Genomic DNA, 25173 nt, shown 5'->3' with positions numbered 1-25173 from the left:
CCCGTTTCCCGCTGTCTCGGAGCGAGGACGAGGCGCTGTTCCCGCTGTTTCCGGGCGGATTTTTGGGATGGGAACCTTCCCTGTCCCCTCTCAGTCCCATCCCCGCTCCTGCCCGGCTCATCCCGGTGTCCGCTCTGGAAGGACACGGGAACCAGGAAAACCGGGAGAACTGGGCTACGCCTCTGGCCCCGGAAGGCTCAGTTTGGGGTCAGTTTGGGATTTTTGGTGTTCCCGTGTGGCAGGGGACTCGGAGGAGGAGGACACCGGCTTCCTGGAGGTCACCGTGTCCGACATGAGGCACCCCCCGCCCGAGCTGGGCCCCGCGCCCGAGGGGCTGAGCCCGCAGCAGGTCCGAGATCCACCGGGATCGGGGCTTTCCTGGGATCTCCGGGGATTGGGGCTTTCCTAGGATTGGGATCAGGGCTTTCCTGGGATCCCCGGGGATTGAGGCTTTCCTGGGATTGGGATCAGGGCTTTCCCGGGATCTCCTGGGATCAGGGCTTTCCTGGGATGTCTGGGGATTGAGGCTTTCCTGGGATCTCCCGGGACTGGGGCTTTCCTGGGACTGGGATCAGGGCTTTCCTGGGATCTGGGGGCTCACGGTGTCCCCTGGGCCCTGTGGTTGAGCAACAAGGAAAGGCTGAGTCAGCAAAAATGGCATGGCTGAGTCAGCGCTTCCGCAGGGCTGGGGCTGGTTCCCTTTTCCTGGGATTTGGGGTTGGGGGATCACGGCTGAACCCCACAAGTTGGGCCTGCCTTTCCCCTATCCTGGCGTTTAAGATTTGGGGATCATGGCCGTTCCTGCGTTTCCCGATTTTGGGATTGGGGATTTTGGGATCAGGACTGTGCTTGCCTTTCCCTGATCCTGGGATTTGGGATTTGTAGGATCAGGGCTGTGCCTGCATTTCCCCGATCCTGGGATTGGGGATTTTGGGATCAGGGCTGTGATTGCATTTCCCGATCCTGGGATTGGGGATTTTGGGATCAGGGCTGTGCCTGCCTTTCCCCGATCCCGGAATTCAGGACTCAGGGATCAGGGCTGTGCCTGCATTTCTGGATCCTGGGATTGGGGATTTTGGGATCAGGGCTGTGCCTGCATTTCCTGATCCCAGGATAGGGAATTTTGGGATGAGGACCCGTTCCCGTGCCCTGCAGGTGCTCCGCCGGCACATCCTGGGCTCCATCGTGCAGAGCGAGCGCAGCTACGTGGACTCCCTGAAGCGCATCCTGCAGGTGGGGGCCCCGTTTGGGCGGGATGGGGATCCCCCGGTGCGGATCCCGGGATCCCAGCGCCGCAATTCCCGCAGGATTACCGGAACCCGCTGCTGGAGATGGAGCCCAAGGTGCTGAGCGCCCGCAAGTGCCAGGTGGTGTTCTTCCGGCTGAAGGAGATCCTGCAGTGCCACTCCATGTTCCAGATCGCCCTGGCCTCGCGCGTGGCCGAGTGGGACTCCAACGAGAAGATCGGGGACCTCTTCGTGGCCTCGGTGCGGGGGAAACCGGGAATGGCCCCAAATTCCACTGGGGTCCCAGCAACAACTGGGAATGGCCCCAAATCCCGCTGGGGTCCCAGCAAAAACCGGGAATGGCCCCAAATCCCACTGGGGTCCCAGCAACAACTGGGAATGGCCACAAATCCCACTGGGGTCCCAGCAACAACTGGGAATGGCCCCAAATCCCGCTGGGGTTCCAGCAAAAACTGGGAATGGCCCCAAATCCCACTGGGGTCCCAGCAACAACTGGGAATGGCCACAAATCCCACTGGAGTCCCAGCAAAAACTGGAAACGGCCCCCAAAATCCTATAAAAAAACAGGAACGGCCCCACATCTCGCTGGGGTCCCAGCAGAAACTGGGAACGACCTCCATAATCCCCCTGGAATCAGAGATTGGGAATCACCCCCAAACCTCCCCTGGGATCTCATAAAAAGCCAGGAATGGCCCCAGAATTCCCCAGGGATCCCAGCAAACACTGGAAATGGCCCTAAATCCTGCGTGAATTCCAGCAAAAACCAGGAATGGCCCCAAATCCCGCTGGGATCAGCGATTGGGAATCACCCCCAAAACTCCCTGGGGTCTCATCAAAAACTAGAAATTGCCTCCAAAATTCCCCCAGGGAGTTTTCCCTGAAATCTCATCAAAAACCTGGAAGTGCCCCCAAACCTCCCCAAGGACTGGGAATCTCCCCCAAACTCCCCCCCCGCCCCGGGATCAGAGACAGGGAATCTCTCCCAGACCTCCCTGAGATCCCATAAAAAAACAGGAATTGGGAATCACCCCCAAACCTCCCCTGATATCCCATTAGAGATTGGGAATTGCTCCCCAAACCCCCCTGGGATCTCATCAGTTGGGAATCACCCCCAAAATCCTCTTTGGATCCCACCAGGGATGGGTGGAGTGATGGAGCCCAATCTAGGACACCCCCAGCACCCCAGACTTTGCCCACCCTGTTTTTTGGGAAGCCCTACACCATTCCCGCTCTCCCATCCTCTCCCAGTTCTCCAAGTCCATGGTGCTGGACTTGCAGCCTCAGTAGGAAGAAAAACTGGGAATCAGCCCCAAACATGCCTTGGGATCCCACCAGGGATGGGTGGAGGATTGGAGCGCTGGGACACCCCCAGCACTTCACCCACTCTGTTTTTTGAGAAGCCCCACCCTGTTTTTTGGAAGCCCCATCCCATTTTTTGGAAAGCCCCACGCCATTCCTGCTCTCCCGTCCTCTCCCAGTTCTCCAAGTCCATGGTGCTGGACGTCTACAGCGACTACGTCAACAACTTCACCACGGCCATGTCCCTGATCAAGAAGGCCTGTCTGACCAAACCCGCCTTCCTGGACTTCCTCAAGGTCAGCGCGGCCCCTCCGGGCTCCGCTTTTCCCAAAAATCCCGTTTTTATGGCATTTCCCCAAAATCCCCGTTTTTGTGGCGTTTCCCCCGCGGCAGAAGCGGCAGATGGCCAGCGCCGACCGCGTCACGCTCTACGGGCTGATGGTGAAGCCCATCCAGAGGTTCCCTCAGTTCATCCTCCTCCTGCAGGTGAGAGGAGGGAGAGGTTCTGGAGGACATCTGGGAGGTTCTGGAGAAGGTTTTGGGGAGCTTTTGGAGAAGGTTTTTGGGAGGTTCTGGAGAAGGTTTTGGGAAGCTTTTGGAGAAGGTTTTTGGGAGGTTCTGGAGAAGCAGCTTTTTTGGTGCTACAGGGCAGGGCCAGATTTTTTTTTTGACTTTTTGGATTTTTTTGATTTTTGGATCCGTCCCAAGGATTGTCTCCTAAGCTTTGAATTTGGAGGTGCCCAAAGTGCTCCCAATTCCCTCAGTCCATCCTTCTCCTGCAGGTGAGAGAAGGGAGGTTCTGGACGACTTTGGGGAGGTTCTGGAAAAGGTCTTGGGGAGATTTTGGGGAGCTTTTGGAGAAGGTTTTTTGGAGGTTCTGGAGAAGGATTTGGGGAGCTTTTGAAGGAGGTTTTTGAGAGGTTCTGTAGAAGGTTTTGGAGAGGTTTTGGGCAAGGTTTTGAGGAGGTTCTGGAGAAGGTTTTTGGGAGGTTCTGGAGAAGCACCTTTTTGTGAGCTGCAGGACAGGGACGCACTTTGGAGCAAACACCCTGGTTGGATTTTTGGATCCACCCAAGGATCATCCTCCAAACCTCAGTGGTGGAGGCTCCGTAAGCGTTGCCGTGGCGGTTCCTCAGGGCCATTCCCGGTGTTTCCGTGTCCCAGGACATGCTGAAGAACACCCCGCGCGGCCATGCCGACCGCCTGTCCCTGCAGCTGGCGCTGACCGAGCTGGAGACGCTGGCCGAGAAGCTCAACGAGCAGAAGCGCTTGGCCGACCAGGTGGCCGAGATGCAGCAGCTCAGCAAGAGCATCAGCGACCGCAGCAGCTTCAACAAGGTGGGGACTCCTCATCATCCTCGTCTTCATCCTCATTCTCCTGTTCATCTTCATCCTCCTCCTCGTCCTCCTCACCTCATTTTCCTCATCCTCCTTTTCTTCATCTTCATCATCCTCCTCATCCTCACCTCATCTTCCTCATCCTCATTTTCTTCATCCTTACTCTCATCATCATCATCCTTGTCCTCCTCCTCGTCCTCCTCATCCTCCTTGTCCTCATCCTCCTCATCCTCCTCCTCATCCTTCTCTTCCTCATCTTCCTTGTCCTCCACCTCATCCCCATCCTCATCCTCAGCGGGGTTTGGAGCTGCTGGGTGGGATTTGTGGGTCCCTCTCCACATTGGGGTTTTTGGGAAGCAGGATCCCTGTTAGGTCCCAGAAGATCTTGATCCAAACTGAGCCCTGAAGGTGGAATTTGGGAATTCCTCCCCAGGGATCTGCTAGGTTTGGGTTTGGAGGTCCCACTCCATGTCAGGGTGTCTCCAGGTTCTGGAGAAGGTTTTAGGGACATTCTGGAGGAGGTTTGGGAGCTTTTGGAGTTTTGGGGAGTTCTGGAGAAGGTTTTTTGGGAATTCCTGGAGGAGGTTTGGGAGCTTTTGGAGTTTTGGGGAGTTCTGGAGAAGGTTTTTTGGGAATTCCTGGAGGAGGTTTGGGAGCTTTTGGAGAAGGTTTTTGGGAGGATCTGGAGACGTTTTTTTGGAGAATCTGGAGACGTTTTTTGGGACGTTCTGGAGAAGGTTTTTGGGACGATCTGGAGAAGGTTTTTGGGAGACTCTGGAGAAGGTTTTGGGAGGTTCTGGAGGAGGTTGAGGAGCTTTTGGAGAAGTTCTGGGGAGCAGTGGAGAAGGTTTGGAGAGGTTCTTGAGAAAGTTTTTGGGAGGTTCTGGAGGAGATTTGGGACTTTTTGGAGAAGCTTTATATTTTGACAATGCTGGGAATTGGCAATTCCGTCTCCGTGGTGAGACTGGCCGCTCCGGGGTGGCGTCTCCAGCCTGCAGTCACCATCTGGGGGTTGTCCTGCAGCTGCTGAGCTCGGGGCAGCGGCAGCTGCTGCTGTGCGAGACGTTGACCGAGACGGTGTACGGGGACCGCGGGCAGCTGCTCAAGTCCAAGGAGAGGAAGGTGTTCCTGCTCAGCGACCTCCTGGTCTGTGCCAACGTCAACTTCAAGTACGTGCTGGGCACCTCCTGACCCCAGAACCCTCGGGAGATCTCCTCATCCTCTTCCTCAACCTCGTCATCCTTGCCTTCTTCCTCCTCATCCTTGTTTTCCTCCTCGTCCTCCTCTTCCTCTTCATCCTCCTCCTCATTCCCATCTTCTTAGTCTTCCTCATCATCCTCCTTGTCCTCCTCTTCCTTCTCATCCTCCTCCTCATTCACATCTTCCTCGACCTCCTCCTCCTCCTCATTCCCATCCTCTTCGTCCTCCTCATCCTCCTCCTCGTCCTCCTTGTCCTCCTCGTCCTCCTCGTCCTCCTCCTTGTCCTCTTCATCCTCCTCCTTGTCCTCCTTATCCTCCTTATCCTCATTTTTGGGGGAATCCCATCCAGTTTGGGGTTTTTGGGGGGTTCCCCATTGAGTTTGGGGTTTTATTGGGGCTTCCCATCGGGTTTGAGGTTTTTGGGGGGAATCCCATCTAATTTCGGGTTTTTAGGTGAATCCCATTGAGTCTGGGATTTTTATGGGGGGTTCCTATCGAGTTTGGGGTTTTTGGGGGAAATCCCATCAAGTCTAGGGTTTTTGGTGAGAATCCCATTGAGTTTGGGGTTTTTTGGAGATTTCACATGGAGTTCGAGGTTTCTGGGGGGAGTCCCATCCAGTTTGGGGTTTTTGAGGGGTATCCCATCAAGTTTGGTTTTTTTTTGGGAAATACCATCGAGTTTGGGGTTTACCTGCCCACCTTTGACCGGTCTCCCTCCCTGGTGCTGTGGGGTCTCAGAGCTGCTGTGGGATCTGGGAATGGGGTGGAGTTGGCAGAATTTGATGGCGCCAAGTGGGAAAACCTCCCGAAATTCCACAAATCCCACTGAATCCCTCCTTTTTCCCCTCTCCAGGCCAGTGCCTGCAGGGTAGGTGCCAGGTGTGCTGTGCTGTGTTGTGTGCCCCACCTTTGGGGGTTCCCGCACGGTGTGGGGTGCTCGACCTGTGGGACGCCTTTTCTGGGGGGAAATCCATGTTTTTTGGGAAAATCTGGGGTTTTCTTGACCTGGAGCTCTTGGCTTGGCAGAGTCCAGCAGGAAATCAGCAGCCCCACATTCGGGGGTTCCTGCATGGTGTGGAGTGTTCAGCTTGGAGGACACTTATTTTTGGGGGAAAAACCAGCGGTGTGTTTTTTGGGGTGGGGGGGGGAAATCTGGGGATTTTGGGAAAACCCGGGGGTTTTCTTGACCTGGAATTCTTGCCTTGGCAGAGGCCAGCTGGAAATCAGCAGCCTGGTGCCCCTGGGCCCCAAGTATGTGCTGAAGTGGAGCACGGCCCTCCCGCAGGTGCAGGTGGTGGAGGTGGGCCAGGAGAGCGGCACCGGCGACAAGGACAGCGCCGTGGCCGTGGCCAACGCCGGCGCCCGCCGGCACGCGCCCGCCGGCCAGGCTGCACACAGTGAGCTCCCGGGGTGGGGCTGGGGCCTGCCAGGGGATTCCAGCGCTCTGAGGGGTGGGGGAGTCATGGACACAGCACTCGGGGCCTCATTCCTGGTGGGAGAACCTCCCTGGGCTGGGATTTGGGGGGTTTTAGGGGATTTGGGGGGGTTTAGGGGATTTGGGGTGTTTTAGGTGATTTCACCTCTCTGATGGGTGATGGAGTCATGGACACAACACTCGGGGCCTCATTCCTGGTGGGAGAACCTCCCTGGGCTGGGATTTGGGGGGTTTTAGGGGATTTGGGGGGGGGTTAGGGGATTTGGGGGTGTTTAGGGGATTTCACCGCTCTGATGGGTGATGGAGTCATGGACACAACACTCGGGGCCTCATTCCTGGTGGGAGAACCTCCCTGGGCTGGGATTTAGGGGGGTTTTAGGGGATTTGGGGTGTTTTAGGGGATTTCATGGCTCTGAGGGGTAGTGGAGTCACCAATGCAGCACTCGGGGCCTCATTCCTGGTGGGAGAACCTCCCTGGGCTGGGATTTGGGGGGGTTTTAGGGGATTTCACCACTCTGGGAGTTGGTGGAGTCAGAGATGTGGTGCTCCAGATGAATTCCTGGCAGGAGATCCTCTCTGGGCTGGGATTTGGGGGATTTTAGGCAGATTCCACCATTCTGGGAGGTGGTCAGGGCCTCCTTCCTGACGGGATGACTTTGGTGGGATGCGATTTGAGGGGTTATGGGGATTTCACTGCTCTGGGAGGTGGTGGAGTCACGGATGCAGAGCTCCAGCCTCATTCCTGGCAGGAGAACCTCCCTGGGCTGGATTTAGGGGATTTCACCACTCTGGGACTCACCACCCATGGAGATGTTTGAGGAACAGCAGCCGTGGGGCCATCCCTGGTGGTGTTGGGTCGGGGGCTGGGGTCCATCTCGGAGTCATCTCCAACCCGGTGGATCCCGTGGCTCTCCGTGTGCCTGAAATCCCATTTTTACCCCCCAAAGATAAGGTCTACCTGGGCCCCCCGCGGCTCTTCCAGGAGCTGCAGGACCTGCAGAAGGACCTGGCGGTGGTGGAGCAGATCACGCTGCTCGTCAGCACCCTGCACGGCACCTACCAGGTACCACCTGCGCTCCCGGGAGCCGCCCGGGGCGGGATCTGGGATCTGGGGTGATCCCGGCTCTGAGGGAGCGTTCCCAATGTCCTCCAGAACCTGAACATGACGGTGGCACAGGACTGGTGCCTGGCCCTGCAGAGGATGATGAAGGTCAAGGAGGAGGAGATCCACTCGGCCAACAAGTGCCGCCTGCGGCTGCTGCTGCCTGGGAAACCGGACAAGTGAGGCCGGGAATCTGGGATGGAGGAGGAGGAGGAGGAATTAGATGGGGATGAGGAGGAAGAAGATGGGGATGAGGAAGAAGAAGATGGGGAGGAGGAGGAAGAAGAGGAAGAGGGGGAGGAGGAATATGCTGAGGATGAGGGGAAGGATGAAGAAGAAGAGGAGGAGCAGGATGAAGAGCAGGATGAAGATGATGAGGGTGATGATGAGGAAGAAGAGGATGTGGAAGATGAGGATAAGGAAGAAGAAGAGGAGAAAGGAGGAGGAAGGAGGAGGAAAAAGAGCAGGATGAAGATGATGAGGATGAAAATGAAGAAGAGGAGGAGGAAGAAGATGGGGAGGAAGGGGAGGAGGAGGAGGAAGAAGATGGGCATGAGGAAGAAGAAGATCAGGAGGATGAGGAAGAGGATGAGGAAGAGGAGGAGGAGGATGATGGGGATGAAGAGGAGGAGGAGGATGATGGAGATGAAGAGGAGGAGGAGGATAATGGGGATGAGGATGAAGATGAGAAGGAGGATGGTGATGGGGATGAGGATGAAGATGAGAAGGAGAATGGTGATGGGGATGAGGATGATGGGGATGAGGAAGAAGATGAGGAGGAGGATGATGGGGATGAGGAGGAGGATGGGGATGAGGACAACAATGATGAGGAGGAGGACAAAGACGAGGATGATAACGCTGATGACGGGGGTGAGGATGAAGACGAGGCTGAAGGCCGCCGTGTCCCGCAGGTCCGGGCGCCCCATCAGTGTCATGGTGGTGTTCATCACCCCCAGCCCCCTGAGCAAGATCTCCTGGGTGAACCGGCTGCACCTGGCCAAGATCGGCCTGCGTGAGTCCTGCTCTTCCCGCAGATCCCGGAGCGGGAAAGGCGGGAAATCCGGGAGCCAGGGGATGGAGGGGGACGGGGAGGTTCTGGAGAAGGTTTGGGAAGCTTTGGGGAAGCTCGTGGAGAAGGTTTGGGAATTTTCTGGGAAGGTTGGGGAGGTTCTGGAGAAGGTTTTGGGAGGTTCTGGAGAAGGTTTGGGAAGCTTTGGAGAAGCTCGTGGAGAAGGTTTGGGAATGTTCTGAGAAGGCTGGGGAGGTTCTGGAGAAGGTTTTGGGAGGTTCTGGAGAAAGTTTGGAAGGTTTTTGGCGAAGGTTTGGGAAAGTTTGGGGAATGTTGGAGAGGTTCTTGGGGTTTGTGGAGGTTCTGGAGAAGGTTTTGGGGAGGCTTTGGGGAAGCTCATGGAGAAGGTTTGGGAATGTTCTGAGAAGGCTGGGGAGGTTCTGGAGGTTTGGGAAGTTTGGGGAATGTTGGAAAAAAATCTGTAATTCCCTTGGAGCGCTGGGCTGGAATCTTCGGGGATTCTCCGAATTTTAGCACTTTGGGTTTGGTTTTCCCCTTTTTTTTTTTTTAATCTGGTATAATCCCATTTGGTTTTCCCCATTTTTAAAAAATCTAGGGTAGTCCTGTTTGCTTTTCCCTATTTTTTTTTTTTTTTGAAATCTGGGATAACCCTTTATCCACGAGCCAGAACCCACATCCCATCCCAGGCTGATGTGAGGGAATGCCTTAAGATGGAATTTTTTCCTGTAAATTTGATTTTTTGGGATTTTTTTCTCCTCCACACTGCAGTAATTCTGAAAAGGGGATGAGACTCATCCCAAATCCGTGGAAAACGGTTGATTGGGGTGGGGATGGATCCTGGAGGAGGAGTTTGGGGTGATCCCGGTGCTCCTGGTTTTCCGCAGGGGAGGAGAACCAGCCGGGCTGGCTCTGCCCCGACGAGGACAGGAAGAGCCGAGCTCCCTTCTGGTGCCCCATCCTCTCCTGCCACATTCCAGCCTTCTCCTCCAAAGCCTTGGATCTGCAGGTGAGAGCCGGAAAAACCCCGGATCCAGCTGGGAAAGGCACAAATCCCACCCTGGAGGGGATGGAAAACCCCAAATCTGGGTGGGAATGGCACAAATCCCACTCTGGAGGGGATGGAAAACGCTGGATCCAGCCGGGAAAGGCACAAATCCCACTCTGGAGGGGATGGAAAACCCCGGATCCAGACGGGAAAGGCACAAATCCCATTCCTGAGGGGATGGAAAGCCCCAAATCTGGGTGAGAAAGGCACAAATCCCACTCCGGAGCAGCTGGAAATCCCTTGGATCTGGCCAGGAAAGGCACAAATCCCACCCTGGAGGGGATGGAAAATTCAGGAAATGGGGCAATCCAGCCTGGAAAGTTGGGAATAGCAGCTGGATCCCAAATTTTGGGATCTGCAGTGACATGCTGCCTGCTTGGGATAACTTGGGTTCTCCATCCCCTTCCCCTCTGATCCAGCATTTTTGGGAGGAAAGGCACAAATCCCACAGTGGAGGGGCTGGAAAAGGCAGGAATTGATGGAATCTAAGGGGGAAAGTTGGGAATGGCAGGTAGATCCCAAATTTTGGGGAATGTACTGACATTCTGCCTGCTTGGGGTGATTTGGGTTTTCCATCTCCTTTCTCTTCATATCCGTGATTTTGGGGTGGAAAAGCACAAATCCCACAAATCTCCCAGTGGAGGGGCTGGAAAAGGCAGGAACTGGGGCATTCCAAGGGGGAAATCGGGAATGGCAGCTGGATCCCAAGTTTTGGGATTCCCACTCATTCTGTGCCTGTTTGGGATGATTTGGGTTCTCTATCCCTTTACCCTTCATATCCATGATTTTTGGGAGGAAAAGCACAAATCCCATGGTGGAGGGGCTGGGAAAGGCTGGAATTGATGGAATCTAAGGGGGAAAATTGGGAATGACAGCCGCATCCCAAATTTTGGGGTTCTGACTGATCCCTTGCCTGCTTGGCATGATTTGGGTTCTCCATCCCCTTACCCTTCATATCCATGATTCTGGGGTGGAAAAGCACAAATCCCCCGGTGGAGGGGCTGGAAAAAGCAGTAATTGGGGCATTCCGAGGGGGAAATCGGGGAATTGCAGCCGGGCTGGGTCCCAATCCCAATGTTTTGGTTCCCACCTCTGTCCCCAGCTCGGAGCCGCTGTCCACAATCCCGTCCATTCCTCGCTCCTGGGGTTCTCGGCCGTCAGCACCTCCCTGCCCCAGGGCTTCCTGTGGGTGAGCAGAGCCCAGACTGCGGCGTTGGGGATTTGGGATTTGGGGGGATTTGGGACCTGGGATTATTTGTGGTTTGGGGTTTGGGGTTATTTGGGGTTTGGGATTTGGGGTTATTTAGGATTTGGAGTTGTGATTTGGAGTTTGGGGTAGTTCGGGGTTTGGGATTTGGGGTTATTTGGGATTTGTGATTTGTGATTTGGGGTTATTTGGGGTTTGTGATTTGGGGTTATTTGGGGTTGTTTGGGGTTTGGGGTTATTTGTGATTTGAGGTTTGGGGTAGTTTTGGGGTTTGGGGTTATTTGGGGTTTGGGATTTGGGGTTATTTGGGGTTATTTGGGATTTGGGGTTATTTGGGGTTTGAGGTTATTTGGGGATTGGGACTTGGTGTTATTTGGGATCTGGGGTTATTTGGGGTTGTGTGGGATCTGGGATTTGGGGTTATTTGGGATCTGGGATTATTTATGGTTTGTGGTTATTTGGGGCTGTTTGGGATTTGGGGTTATTTGGGGTTTGGGTTATTTGGAGTTTGGGGTTTGGGGCTGTTTGGGATTTGAGGTTGTTTGGGGTTTGGCATATGGGATGGCTCTGGCTGGAATCCTCTTCCCGCTTTTCCTGCCAGTGGGAGGAGGCCAGGTGGGGGCAGGGGGATAGGTGGAGATCTCTGGGTGAGGAAAACCCCAAACAGATCCCAGGATTTGGGATTTGGGGTTATTTGGGATTTGGGGAGACTCTGGCTGGAATGCCGGAATGCTCATTCCTGGTTTTCCTGCCCCACAGGTGGGAGGGGGGCAGGAGGGTGTGGGGTGCAGATGGAGCTCTCTGGGTGAGCACAACCCCAATGGATCCCGGGATTTCGGGTTATTTGGGATTTGGGATCTGCAGCTGGGATTTGGGATGGCTCTGCTGGAATCCCAAGATGCTCATTCCTGCTTTTCCCATTTTCCTCCAGGTGGGAGGGGGGCAGGAGGGAGCGGGGGGGCAGGTGGAGATCTTCTCCCTGAACCGCTCTGTGCCCCGAACCGTCAAATCCTTCCCGGTGCCGGCCCCGGTGCTGTGCATGGAATTCATCCCAGAGCCGCACCCCGAGGATCCCGCGGAGCAGGGAATGGCCTCGGACCCGGCCCCCAATGCCCCCCACCCCGCAGTGTGCCTGGGGCTGCAGGACGGGAGGTGAGATCCCGAATCCCAGCCTCGATCCCAAATCCCAGCCCTGATCCTGAATCCCAGCTCCAATCCCGAATCCCAGGTCCCATCTGAATCCCATCCCGAATCCCAGCTCTGATCCTGAATCTCAGCTCCTGTCCCAAATGCCGGCCCCGATCCCAAATCCCAGTTCCTGTCCTGAATCCCAGCTCTGATCCCAGATCCCAGCCCTGATCCCGAATCCCAGCTCCAATCCCAAATCCCAGGTCCCATCTGAATCTGATCCCAAATCCCAGCTCCCGTCCCAAATCCCGGCTCCCGTCCCAAATCCCAGCCCCGATCCCAAATCCCAGCCCTGATCCCAAATCCTGCACTCCGGGGCCGATCTCGGATGATCCCAATCCCGTTCTCTCCCCGTGCTGTGGGGCCGATCCTGATGATCCCGATCCCGTTCTCTCCCTGCACTCCGGGGCTGATCTCGATGATCCCGATCCCGTTCTCTCCCTGCGCTGTGGGGCCGATCCCGATCATCCTGATCCCGTTCTCTCCCTGCACTCCGGGGCTGATCTCGATGATCCCGATCCCGTTCTCTCCCTGCGCTGTGGGGCCGATCCCGATCATCCTGATCCCGTTCTCTCCCTGCACTCCAGGGCTGATCTCAATGATCCCGATCCCGTTCTCTCCCTGCACTCCGGGGCCGATCCCAATCCCTATCCTGATCCCGTTCTCTCCCTGCACTCCGGGGCTGATCCCGATGATCCTGATCCCGTTCTCTCCCCGTGCTGCGGGGCCGATCTCGATGATCCCAATCCCGTTCTCTCCCTGCACTCCGGGGCCGATCCCGATGATCCCGATCCCGTTCTGTCCCCGCGCTGCGGGGCCGATCCCGCTGACCCCGCTGTCCCGCTGTCCCGCAGCCTGCTGGTGTTCGGGGCGGTGGCGGCGGGGACGCCGGTGCTGCAGCGCTGCCGCGTGCCGGGCGCGGTGCCCGTGCTGTGCCTGCGGAACAGCCCCGGCTTCCTGCTGGCCGGGCTGCAGGACGGGAGCGTGGCCGCCTTCCCCCGCAACCACGGTGAGCACCCGGGGAGCGCGCGCCCGGATCCCCGAGGGACTGGGATCAATCCCCCTTTTAGGAAATCCCGTCGGGATTGGGATGGATCCCGGTTTAGGATAAATTCCCCTTTGGGATAAATCCTCCTTTAGGATGAATATCCATTTAGGATAAATCCCCCTTTAGGATATCCCATCGGGATTGGGATGGATCCTGGTTTAGGATAAATCCCCCTTTAGGATATCCTGTCAGGACTGGGATCAATCCCCTTTAGGAAATCCTGTTGGGATTGGGATGGATCCCAGTTTAGGATAAATCCCCCTTTAGGATATCCTGTCAGGATTGGGATCAATCCCCCTTTAGGATGAATCTCCATTTAGGATAAATCCCCCTTTAGGATATCCCATCAGGATTGGGATCAATCCCCATTTAGGATCAATTTCTGTGTAGGATAAATCCCCCTTTAGGATATCCCGTCGGTATTGGGATGGATCCGGTTTAGGATAAATCCCCCTTTAGGATAAATCTCTGTGGAGGATAAATCCCCCTTTAGGATATCCCGTCAGGATTGGGATCAATCCCTATTTAGGATAAATCTCCATGTAGGATAAATCCCCTTTTAGGATATCCCATCAGGATTGGGATCAATACCCATTTAGGATAAATCCCCCTTTAGGATCCATTTAGGATCCCTTTAGGATCCCATCAGGATTGGGATGGATCCCAGTTTAGGATAAATCCCCCTTTAGGATATCCCGTCAGGATTGGGATGGATCCTTGTTTAGGATAAATCCCCCTTTAGAATAAATCTCCATGTAGGATAAATCCCCCTTTAGGATATCCCATCGGGATTGGGATGAATCCCCCTTTAGGATATCCTATCAGGATTGGGATCAATCCCCATTTAGGATAAATCTCTATTTACGATAAATTCCCCTTTAGGATATCCTATCAGGATTGGGATCGATTCCCCCTTTAGGATAAATCTCTGTGTAGGATAAATCCCCCTTTAGGATATTCCACCGGGATTGGGATCAATCCCCATTTAGGATAAATCTCCATGTAGGATAAATCCCCATTTAGGATATCCCATCAGGGTGAATCCATATTTAGTAGGATCAATATGTAGGATATCCTGTTGGGATTGGGATATATCCCCACTTAGGATATCCCATTGGGGTAATTCCTCATTTAGGATATCCCATTAGGATAAATTTGTATTTAGGATCCAAATTTAGGCTATTCCATTGGGATACATCCATATTTAGGATCTATATTTAGGATATCCCATTGGGATTGGGATAAATTCCCATTTAGGATGTCCCCTCTGGATAAATCCCATTTAGGATAAATCCCATTTAGGATAAATCCCCATTTTTCCTTTATTTTCCCAATATTTTCCCTTTCCCTTGGCAGCCCCAGAGCAGGAAAATCCCATTTTCTCGTGGTGGATCCAAACAAACTCGTTTTGGGGGAAATCCTTGGGGAAATGGTTGTGGAGAGGGGCTGCTGCAGGATCCAGGGTGGGATCACAAGGAATGGGAATTTTTGCCTTCCCAAAATTCCCGATGTTGGGGCTGGAAATGGCATTGGTCCCTTCCAACCCCCCCCCCCCCCCCCCCCCCCCCCCGCCCCGGTGGAAAATTCCCTTTATTCCCGGGATTTTGGGGTCGTTTTCCTGGGATTTGGCTCAGGCTGAGGTCCCATCTTGCTGTGACCCCTGTTCTGCAGGAATTCCTGGCTTGGGAAATTCCCCGTTCTCATCGCTAGGGGGTTGGGAAGAGCCGGGAATCATGCGGGATTTTTGGACATGATTCCAGGTTGTCTCCAGGAAGCAGCACCTGGCTCAATACCGAGCCACTGAATCCCCCTAAACACGGATTTTTGGGATTGTGCCCATCCCCTTTCCCAAATGATGGCAACACTGGGAGCCAATTAAAGGGATTTAATTAATTTTAATTGATTAAACAGCAGCCATGAGGGGGAGTTCTTAACCTCATCCCGATTTTTTGGGAGGAATGAGCTTCCCTGGAATCACTCCTTTTCTCTGGAAACTGGGATTTGCTAGGAGCATCCAAAGGCTCAAAATTCCTGGGATCCGAGGGTTTGGATACAAAACATGAATTGGGAATAAAAAGAAGGAAAGGCTGATGGATCGGAGCCTCTGGCCGTGGATTCATCCCGATCCAGCTGCTCCTGGATCCTTGGGATTGGCCTGGAGTGGAGTGAATCCGTTAAAAAAAAGGGAATTAGGGCTTTTCCAAGACGCCCTCAGGGTGGAGGTGGCCACTCCATCCCTGAAAAGAAATTTTGGGAATGTTGGGAAGTGGGAATGACCCTCCTGGTGACCCTGTGGGGCTCAGCTGCACCTGGAGCTTCCCGGGTCTGCTGAGTTCCTTCTTTTCCCTGGTATCCCCCTTTTCCATGTGTGCTCAGCATTCCCTGATTTCCCTGGTACCCCATTCCATGTGTGCTCAGCATTCCCTGGTATCCTGTTGCATGTGTGCTGATCATTCCCTTTTATCCTGTTCCATGTGTGCTCAGCATTCCCTGTTTTCCCAGTTATCCCATTCCCTTTTATCCCAATCCCCCTTCCCTCTTGTTATCCCATTCCCCATTATCCCATTCCCTGTTATTCTGTTGCCATTATCCTGTTCCATGTTTTCGAGTTCCCTGTTATCCCATTCCTGACCCCATTCCCGATGATCCCATTCCAGAGGGTCTATGGGACATGGGCTTGGTGCGGATGCTCCGGATGGGGTCGGGGCCCTTCCCTGACCCCATTCCTGACCCCATTCCTGATGATCCCATTCCAGAGGGTCTGTGGGGCGTGGGCTTGGTGTGGATGCTCTGGGTGGGGCCGGGCCCTTCCCTGACCCCATTCCTGACCCCATTCCCGGTGGTTACATTCCAGAGGGTCTGTGGGATGCGGGTTCAGTGCGGGTGCTCCGGATGGGGTCGGGGCCCTTCCCTGACCCCATTCCTGACCCCATTCCCGGTGATCCCGTTCCAGAGGGTCTGTGGGATGCGGGTTCAGTGCGGGTGCTCCGGATGGGGTCGGGGCCCTTCCCTGACCCCATTCCTGACCCCATTCCCGGTGATCCCGTTCCAGAGGGTCTGTGGGATGCGGGCTCGGTGCGGGTGCTGCGGGTGGGGCCGGGCCCTTCCCTGACCCCATTCCTGACCCCATTCCCGGTGATCCCATTCCAGAGGGTCTGTGGGACGCGGGCTCGGTGCGGGTGCTCCGGATGGGGTCGGGGCCCTTCCCTGACCCCATTCCTGACCCCATTCCCGGTGATCCCATTCCAGAGGGTCTGTGGGACGCGGGCTCGGTGCGGGTGCTCCGGATGGGGTCGGGGCCCTTCCCTGACCCCATTCCTGACCCCATTCCCGGTGATCCCGTTCCAGAGGGTCTGTGGGACGCGGGCTCGGTGCGGGTGCTGCGGGTGGGGCCGGGCCCCGTGCGGGCGCTGCTGGCGCTGGAGGAGTCACTCTGGGCCAGCTCCCAGAACCTCGTCAGCGTCCTGGGGACACCCGAGCTGCAGAGCCAGGTACGGGAACAACGGGAGTGGGACCGGCATCAGGAATGGGGATAGGGATGGGAGCGGGAACAACGGGAATGGGAATGGGGATCGGGATCAGGAATGGGAACAGGAACGGGAATGGGAGCAGGGAGGGGAGGAGGAATAAGAATGGGAATGGGATTGGGAACAGGTACAGGAGTGGGGGTGGGAATGGGAAGGGGAATGGGATCAGGAACGGGTACAGAAATGGGAATGGGATTGGGAAAGGGTACAGGAATGGGAATGGAAGTGGGATTGGGAACAGGTACAGGAATGGGAAGGGGAAGGGGAATGGGGAATGGGAAGAGGAATAGGAAAATGCCCTGGAAGGGGCTTGGAGTAGGGCTGGATTCTGGCAGGGAGGGCTGGGGGCTGAATGCCTGGTGGAGCTCTGCACTCCAAGAGCAGGAATTCCGGGAATTCCGGGAATGTTGGTAATCCAAGAATGTTGGGAATCCCCCAGCACTGTTTTGCAGCAGCTGTCACCCTGGTGGTGTGGGTGGGCAGCGGGGTCTGGATGGCCTCCATCCGCCTGTTCCTGGGAATTCTGGGAATGTTGGGAATTCTGGGAATGTCGGTAATCCTGGGAATGCTGGGAATCCCCCAGCACTGTTTCGAGGCGCACCCCGACCCCGCGGCGGCGGTGACGCTGATGGTGCGGGCGGGCAGCGGGGTGTGGATGGCCTTCGCCGAGGGCTCCTCCATCCGCCTGTTCCACACGGAGACCCAGGAGCACCTCCAGGAGATCAACGTGGCCACCAGGACCACCCTGCTGCTGCCCGGTGAGCAATTAACCATTAATTAGGGTCATTAATTAATGGATCCATGAGGAATCGGGGAATGGGACCACCCTGCTGCTGCACGGTGAGATCCTAATTAATAACTAATGAGAGCAATTAATTAATGGATTCAGGGGGGATTAGGGAATGGGATCTTCCTGCTGCCCAGCGGGATCCTAATTAACAGCTAATGTGGGGGGTTAATTAAAGGATGCAGGGGGAATTAGCGAATGCGGCAGCCCAGGGGGTCCCACCAGGATCCGCACCTTTCCCGAGGAACGGGGCAGGGATGGAGCTGGTTAGGAATTGTGTCCCATGATCCCATCCCTGGATCCCAAATTTGTTCCGTGATCCCATGCCTGTCCCCCATCCCTGTCCCACTCCGGGTTATCCCAGCCTCATTCCCATTCCCATTCCCACTCCAGGTTATCCAGCCTCATTCACGCTCTCTCTCGGGGTTATCCCAAGCCCCATTCCCACTCCACAGCTCCATAATCCCTTCATTAGTTCCGAGCACCAGACTTGTGTCATTCCCTGTTTTTTCCCCTTTTCCGTCTTTTTCTGGGCATGTCCCTAACCCAATATCCCGATATCCCTCCCATCCCTGCATTCCCGGGCAGGAGCGTTGGGATTAAATCCATTTGAACTCCTGCTCCCAAACCCTCTGGAATGTGGCAGCTCCTTCATGAGCCGCAGCTCCTTCATGAGCCGCAACGCCGTGGATTTATCGATTTCCCTGGATTTCTCTCTTTCCCTGGATTTATCGCTTTCCCAACTCCTGTTAACTCCTTCCTGTAAAATCCTTATTTCCTGTTGGAATCTCACTTTTCTCCAACTTTTTCTTTCCCCTTTTTTAATTCCTTTCTGTTCCCAGTGCCTCCCTCTTGGTGCAGATCTGCTGGGATCTTCCCGAGGCCGATCCCTACGGAAGCCCTGATGCCGGCCGGGATTTGGGCCGCGGGGTTCTCCCTGATCCCGGCTTTTCCTGGCTTTTTCCACTGCAGGGCAGAAGCTCGTGCGCGTCACCAGCCTCCTGCTGTGCCAGGGCTCGCTCTGGGTGGGGACGGATCTGGGAATCATCGTCCTGCTGCCTGTGCCGCGCCTGGAAGGCATCCCAAAAATCACCGGTGAGCCCTGCAGCCTTCCCAGGAAAATGGCGAAGTTTCTGGGAAAATGGCAACGTTCCTGGAGAAATGACGCCGTTACCACAAAACAACGTTGTTCCCCAAAAACAGCACTGTTCCCAAAGAACATGCCATTCCCAGCCTGTTCCCAGTCTGTTTCTAGCCCATTCCCGGCTTGTTCCCATCCAAATCCCTCTCTTTCCATTCACAGCCCGTTCCCAACCATTCCCAGCTTATTCCCAGCTCATTCCCATCCCAATTCTACTGTTGCTATTCCCAGCCCATTCCTGGGCTCATTCCCATCCCGATCCCACTGTTCCTATTCCCACCCCATTCCTAGGCTGTTTCTATTCCCATCCTGATGTTTCCATTCCCATTCCCAGTTTCATTCCCGTCCTGATCCTGCTGTTTCCATTCCCAGCCTGTTCCCAGGCTCATTCCCATCCCAATCCCACTGTTTCTGTTCCCGTCCCGCTGTTTCCATTCCTAGCCCATTCCCAGGCTCATTCCCATCCCAATCCCACTGTTTCTGTTCCCGTCCCGCTGTTTCCATTCCTAGCCCATTCCCAGGCTCATTCCCATCCCAATCCCGCTGTTTCTGTTCCTATCCTGCTGTTTCCGTTCCCGTTCCCGGCCCGTTCCCAGCTGATCCCTCTGTTTTCCAGGGAAGGGGATGGTGTCCCTGAATGGCCACGCCGGCCCTGTGCAGTTCCTGGCGCTGGCTCTGAGCACTTTGGCCCCCGACGCCCTCCGGGCCGAGCAGGACGAGCCCGACGAGGCCGAGGAGGAGAAATCCCCGGATACGGAGGGGCTCCAGCCGCGGGAAATGCGGAAAAAAGGGATTTTGTTACAATACCGGCTGCGCTCCACGGCCCACCTGCCCGGCCAGCTGCTCTCCGTGCGGGAAGCGGCGCCAGGAACGCCGGGAACGCCAGGACACGCTGAGGAGGACGGATCCATCTACGAGCTGGCCGACGATCCCGACGTGTGGGTGCGGAGCCGGCCCTGCTCCCGGGATTCTTCCCGCAAGGAAATCTCCTCCGTGGCCATCGTCTCCGGAGGCCGCGGGTACCGGGATTTCCGGGCGGAATCCACACGCCGCTCCGGAGCCGCCGACAGCTCCCTGCTCATCTGGCAGCTCCCGCTGGCGCTGTGAGCCTGCCCGGAATTCCCGAATTTCCTACCTCAGGAGTCCCCCAAATTCCCAGAAGTGGCGCCGCCCTGGGCACTTGAGCCGCTGCGAGGATAAAAACTGGGAAAAATGCGGGATTCTCCCCCAGATCCAGCGGATCTGGAGTTGGGAGCGTTGGGGTTTTCCCGGTTTCCCTGCGTGTGTGTGTGTGTGTGTGTGTGGGTAATCCCTAGAGATAGAAATCCCTGGATTATAAATAGGCTGTAAATTATTACCTGTAAAAAGAAGGAATCTGTATATATTGGGAATGCCGGGAAGAGTGGGAGCAGCTCCCGAAAAAGCGGCTCCGGCTGCAATATCCACTACTGTTCCCGACTGGGAATTTGAGGTACTGAAATCCTCTGGATTTGGGAGCCGAGCCCGCTCGGCTTCCCGAGGAAAGGAAAATGGGGAGCGTGGAAATAAATCCCATAGGAATGGCCGTGGTTTCCTTGGTTTGTGGCTTCGGGGCTTTTCTGGGATTTGGGGGCAGCATTCCAAGGGTTCTGCTTCCCTGGGAATGCTCTGGGATGGGGCTTGGAGCAGCCTGGGAATGCAGGTTTCCAATGGAATGGGATGAGCTTCAAGATGATTCTAGCCCATCCTGGAATTCTGGGATTCTGATGCACCCCCCTGGAGCCGCACATCCTAAAAATCAGGTAAAAACCCCCAAAATATCCTCTTTTCCCACTGGGAATGGGATGGGATGGAGGGAAAATCCACCCCTCGTTCCTCTACTTCTGCTCTTTCCATTTGGACCGGAGAAATCCCAGCCCAGGGAGTGGGGAGCTCATCCCAGGACTGGATCCATTCCCACCTGTAACGGGAATTCCATGGGGAGCATCCCAGTGATGGGATGGATATTCCCGAGCCCTGGAATCGGAGCTGCTGATGGATATTCCCTCCTCATCCCAACCCTCTCGGGGATATTCCATCCTCATCCCAACCGATACTCTCTCCTCATCCCAACCCTCTCAGGAATATTCCCCTCTCCTTGTCCCAGCTCTCGCTGCATCCTTGCAATCCACAGAGCATCCGCCACCCCTGCAGGGCCAATCCAGCTCTGGGGGCCGAAATGATCCCAAAGAAAAGCGGATTTGCTGCTCCCACTCTCTCTGAGCCAGGCACCGAGCTGGATTGTCCAAGGCCAGCGGTGCATTTCCCCCATTTCCCATTCCAGGCTGGGAATTCGGGTCAGGGGGTTGATTCCAGGGCAGGCCCCGCTCCTGCCTGCCCCGGGGGTCCCGTGTTCGACACCGGCTGCGTCGCCCGCCTTGGGGACATCAGGTGGCATCGAGTGATACTCGGAGGCTTTTAACGCCTCACCCCAGCACGGCTCAGCTGCTCCAGGCGCCGGAGAGCTGGGAATGCTCCGGATCCAGGGATTTCATGGTCTGATTCCTGCGCACAAACACCGCAGCAGCCCCGGCTAAAAATAATCAACGTTGGCTGCATTCAGGGCTGATTGACGAGCTCCGCAGGCGGCAGCGGCTCCTGGGAATTCCGTGGGATGAGGAGTTGGAAATGGGACTCGTGAGGGCTCATCCCATTTGGAAAACCTTCCCAGGATTTCCAATATGAGTAGCTAGGGAGCAAAGTCAATTCTAGGGGAGAAATCCAGGAATATTTCACCCCCAAGGTGGGCAGAGCTTCTGAATATTCCATGGAAGGAGGGGCAATTCCATACTTTCCATGCATGGACAGGTTGGAAACCAGAGTGTCCATGACTTGTAGGAGCTCATCCCCTTTGGAAAACCTTCCCAGGATTTCCCGTGTGGGTTCACCGGAGGCAAAGCCAGTTTGAGAGGAGAAATCTGGAAATATTTCACCCTCAAGGTGGGCAGAGCTTCCCTGCCTTCCATGCAAGGAGGGGCTGGAATTTGCGACTCATGGGGGCTCATCCCCTTTGGAAAACCTTCCCTGGATTTCCAGGATGGGTAAACAGGGAGCAGAGCCAATTTTAGGGGAGAATTCTGGGAATATTTCACCCCCAAAATGGGCTACAGAAGAACTTGCATGGCTTCCATACAAAGAGAGGTTGGAAACCTCAGAGACTCGTGTGGGCTCATCCCATTTGGAAAACCTTCCCAGGATTTCCAGTATGGGTTCCTTGGGACCAGAGGCAATTCCAGGGTAGAAATCCAGGAATATTTTGCCCTTGGTGTTCTTTCCCCTCCTTGAGCTGGATTTGCCCTTCCCAAGTTTTCCAGTCCCTACTGAGGAGGTCCATGTCCCATTTATCCCAACTCACCTCCAGCTCTCCTTGCTCTTCTGGGCTAAAAATAGGGATGCAGAAAAAATTCCAGGTGTTTTCCTCCTGGCTGCTCTTCCCAAGGAAGCACTTACATGCAAATTCCTCTCTGGCTCCATCCATGTGTTGGTGGGAATTAGGAATGTAAAAGATGGACATGCAACATTCCAGGTGTGGTGGGAACTGAGGATGGAAAAGATGGACATGGAATACTCCAGGTGTGGTGGGGGTTGGGGACAGAAAAGATGGACATGGGACATTCCACGTTTTGTTCCTGGGACCTGGAGCTCCTGGAAAAAGTTTTCCAAGTTTCCGGGTCCGAGGCAGCTGCCTCAATCAGGGATCATTGTTCCCTGCTCTTCCTGGGAGTTGGGCTCTGCCAGCAAAGGCTGCCAAAGGGAGAAGCTGAGGGAGCTGGGAACATTCCAGACTCTGCTCCGGATCTGGAATCCGACCTCATCCCCCGGACTCGCTGGAAAAACCTTTCCTGCCCCAAAACGCCTCTCCTGAAATATCTTCTGGGTCTGGAGCAGCTCCGTGGGGCAGGATGCAGATCCTCGGGTGGGAAACACATGGACATCCATTGGATATCCCACATTCCATTGGATATCCCACCTTCCATCGGACATCCCGCACTCCATTGGATATCCCACATTCCATCCCACTCCCACCCGCTGGCTTGGGCTTTGCAGGGAATTCAATGGAGCTGCTGCTGAGACCTTTTTGGGTTATTTTCGTCTCATTCCTTAAGGAAATGGGCGTTGGATTAATCATTCCTGGATTTTCCCACTCCAGGCCGGAGTCCTGCCGTCTTTATTTCCCTGTCACTCTGATCTCCCCCAAAACCAGATTAGAGCTGGTGCCTGTCCGAGCTTAAACTCCCCCAGAGGCTTATCCTGGCCAAATTCCTGGTTTTTGACAGCCCTCTCAGCGCTCAGCAGCTCCCTCTTCCCAAGATAATGGGATTAATTACAGCTGGATTTGTGCTCCCTGCGCCCGGTTTGGAGGAACCTCTCAGAAATGATGACGGCTTCGCCTTCTCCCTCCTTCTCCTGCTGGATTTGGGCTCTGGAATTGCTTCCCTTGGAGCTGGTGAGTGACCAGGAGGCTGGGAGATGATGGGGAAGCAGCTGCGGGATTCTGGGGATTTTGGGAAGCTGGGAAACAGCAATGGCCGCGCAACAAAGGGATGTTGGAATGGTGGCCATGTTGGAATGATGGATGTTGGAATGGTGGCCATGTTGGAATGACAGATGTTGGAATGGTGGCCATGTTGGAATGGTGGCCATGGTGGAATGACGGATGTTGGAATGATGACCACTCTGGAACGGGATGTTGGAATTACAACCACGGTGGAAGGAGATGCTGGAATCATGGCCATGGTGGAATGACAGATATTGGAATTACGGCCATGGTGGAATGACGGATGTTGGAATGATGGCCACTCTGGAAGGGGATGCTGGAATTACAGCCATGATGGAAGTTGATGTTGGAATCATGGCCATGCCACTGGGTAAATCCAACCCATAATGATGGTGGCCCCATGGCAAACCAAAGTGATGCTGATCCCAAGTATTCCGTTGGGATAAGGAGCCACGTGCTGCAGCAGATGCTCATCCCAATCCTTGGGAATGCTGGATCCGTGACCAGACCCCAGCCCATCATGGTGCCTGACCCCATGGCAAACCCACGGTGGAGGAAACCCCTAACAATGTCAATCCCAGCCACCCCATTGGGATAAGGGGCCATGTGCCGCACCAACCCCTCATCCCAACCCTTGGGAATGTTGGTCCACAGGGACCTTCAGTCCCCCAAGCCCCTGGGGTGGGACAAACCCATCCCCAGGACACCCTGGACCTCCAGGATGCCCGAGCCCCCCTTCACCCCCACCCTTGAGTGTTAATTGTGTGCTAATTGCCTTCTCATTAAGGCTCCAGGCCGGGCTCTTTCCCAGCTCCACCACGGAATTGGGCAGCTGGGAGGAGGTCGGGAGGTCCATCCCTAATTCCAGGCCCGCATGAGCGCCCCCCATTAGCGTAATTAGCCGTGCTAACGAGGAGCTGTGATGTTTTATGCATAGCACCTAATTTTACTCCGGCAAGCTCCCGCTAAATTTAACTCCATTAATCATTGATTCCCAAGGGGCCGGATCCCTGATTAGCGTCACATGGATTAGGGCAGGAAAGGGATTTAAAATAAACCCCCCTCGCCCTTCTCCTGCGGGAGACGGAGCCACCGGTCCTTGGATGAGTCTGGAATGCGGCTGGAAGGCGTCGCTCTTTTCCTGGGTTTCTTGGTACTGTTTGCTGGGAAAAAACAGGGAAACAAAAGCATTGTGGGATCATTGCCCCCTCCCCATTCCCAATCCCGGTTTTCTTGGCCGTGTTTACACAGCAGACCCGTCTGTGATTAATTTTTTTTATTGCGTGCTCCAAGAGTTTATGGAGCAATTCCCAGATTTCCTTGATGAATTCCCAAGGGTTGGGAGCCACTGTTTGGTCCTGCATCAATCAGCCTGTCTGGATGCTGGCAGATCCATCAATCCCCACCGCGGATGTCGGAATTCCTCAAGGAGCTTGAGGACAAGGCTTGAGTCCCTTCAGTGTCCAGTTGCCCCCAATTTCTTCCCATTTCCTAGGGAAAAAAAATCCCTCGCATTATTTCAGAGTCACTAGATTTTAAGGGATTTTCCCCCTTCCTTAACCCCATCCCTGCAATATTCCATGGATTTGGACCATTCCCACCCCTCCTGCTCAGGGATGAGGATTTGGGAGATGTCCATGAGCCTCTTCCAGCAGGTGGAGCCACTAAAATTCAAACATTTAGGTCTGAACATCCATGTCCTGGGATGGGGGAAAAATTGGGATTGGGGAGTCTGATCTTCCATGTCCTGGGATGGGGGGGACATTGGGATTTGGGGGAACATTGGGATTTGGGGGTCATTGGGATTTGGGGGAATATTGGGACCTGGGGGATCTGAACATCCAAATCCCAGCATGGTGTGTGTGTGTGGGGGGGATTCTGGGATCTGGGTTGTCCAAAAATCCAGACCCCTGGATTGTGGGGACATTGGGATTTTGGGGGGACACTGGGACATGGGGGTCTGAGCATCCTTGTCCTGGAATTGAGGGTAAACATTGGGACTGGGGGATCTGAGCATCCAAGTCCTGGACTGGGTGAACACTGGGATTTGGGGGGACATTGGA

The 25173-nt window shown here is 55.0% G+C and overlaps 1 protein-coding gene across 6 annotated transcripts in view; it reads left to right on the top strand.

Annotated features, from left to right (window-relative positions):
- The window catches only part of ARHGEF10L (Rho guanine nucleotide exchange factor 10 like), a 36935-nt gene extending 16777 nt beyond the window's left edge, over window positions 1-20158 (top strand). For all 6 annotated transcript variants that reach the window (XM_068171772.1, XM_068171770.1, XM_068171769.1 and 3 more), the window contains 19 exons: window positions 243-349; window positions 1156-1233; window positions 1308-1487; window positions 2726-2842; window positions 2940-3032; window positions 3711-3884; window positions 4908-5053; window positions 6294-6481; window positions 7467-7582; window positions 7673-7800; window positions 8533-8633; window positions 9536-9657; window positions 10799-10885; window positions 11835-12055; window positions 12946-13100; window positions 16488-16630; window positions 17250-17424; window positions 18426-18548; window positions 19211-20158. In XM_068171772.1, the coding sequence (XP_068027873.1) occupies window positions 243-349; window positions 1156-1233; window positions 1308-1487; window positions 2726-2842; window positions 2940-3032; window positions 3711-3884; window positions 4908-5053; window positions 6294-6481; window positions 7467-7582; window positions 7673-7800; window positions 8533-8633; window positions 9536-9657; window positions 10799-10885; window positions 11835-12055; window positions 12946-13100; window positions 16488-16630; window positions 17250-17424; window positions 18426-18548; window positions 19211-19701 (2945 nt within the window). In that variant the 3' untranslated portion in view covers window positions 19702-20158. The remainder of the gene's footprint in view (window positions 1-242; window positions 350-1155; window positions 1234-1307; window positions 1488-2725; window positions 2843-2939; window positions 3033-3710; window positions 3885-4907; window positions 5054-6293; window positions 6482-7466; window positions 7583-7672; window positions 7801-8532; window positions 8634-9535; window positions 9658-10798; window positions 10886-11834; window positions 12056-12945; window positions 13101-16487; window positions 16631-17249; window positions 17425-18425; window positions 18549-19210) is intronic.
- The last annotated feature ends 5015 nt before the right edge of the window (window positions 20159-25173 follow it).

The sequence above is a fragment of the Anomalospiza imberbis genome, chromosome 23 (assembly GCF_031753505.1).
Source record: "Anomalospiza imberbis isolate Cuckoo-Finch-1a 21T00152 chromosome 23, ASM3175350v1, whole genome shotgun sequence".
NCBI classification, from domain to species: domain Eukaryota; kingdom Metazoa; phylum Chordata; class Aves; order Passeriformes; family Viduidae; genus Anomalospiza; species Anomalospiza imberbis.
Note: the sequence above shows the minus strand (reverse complement) of the source record. Positions and strands in the feature narration are given on the sequence as shown.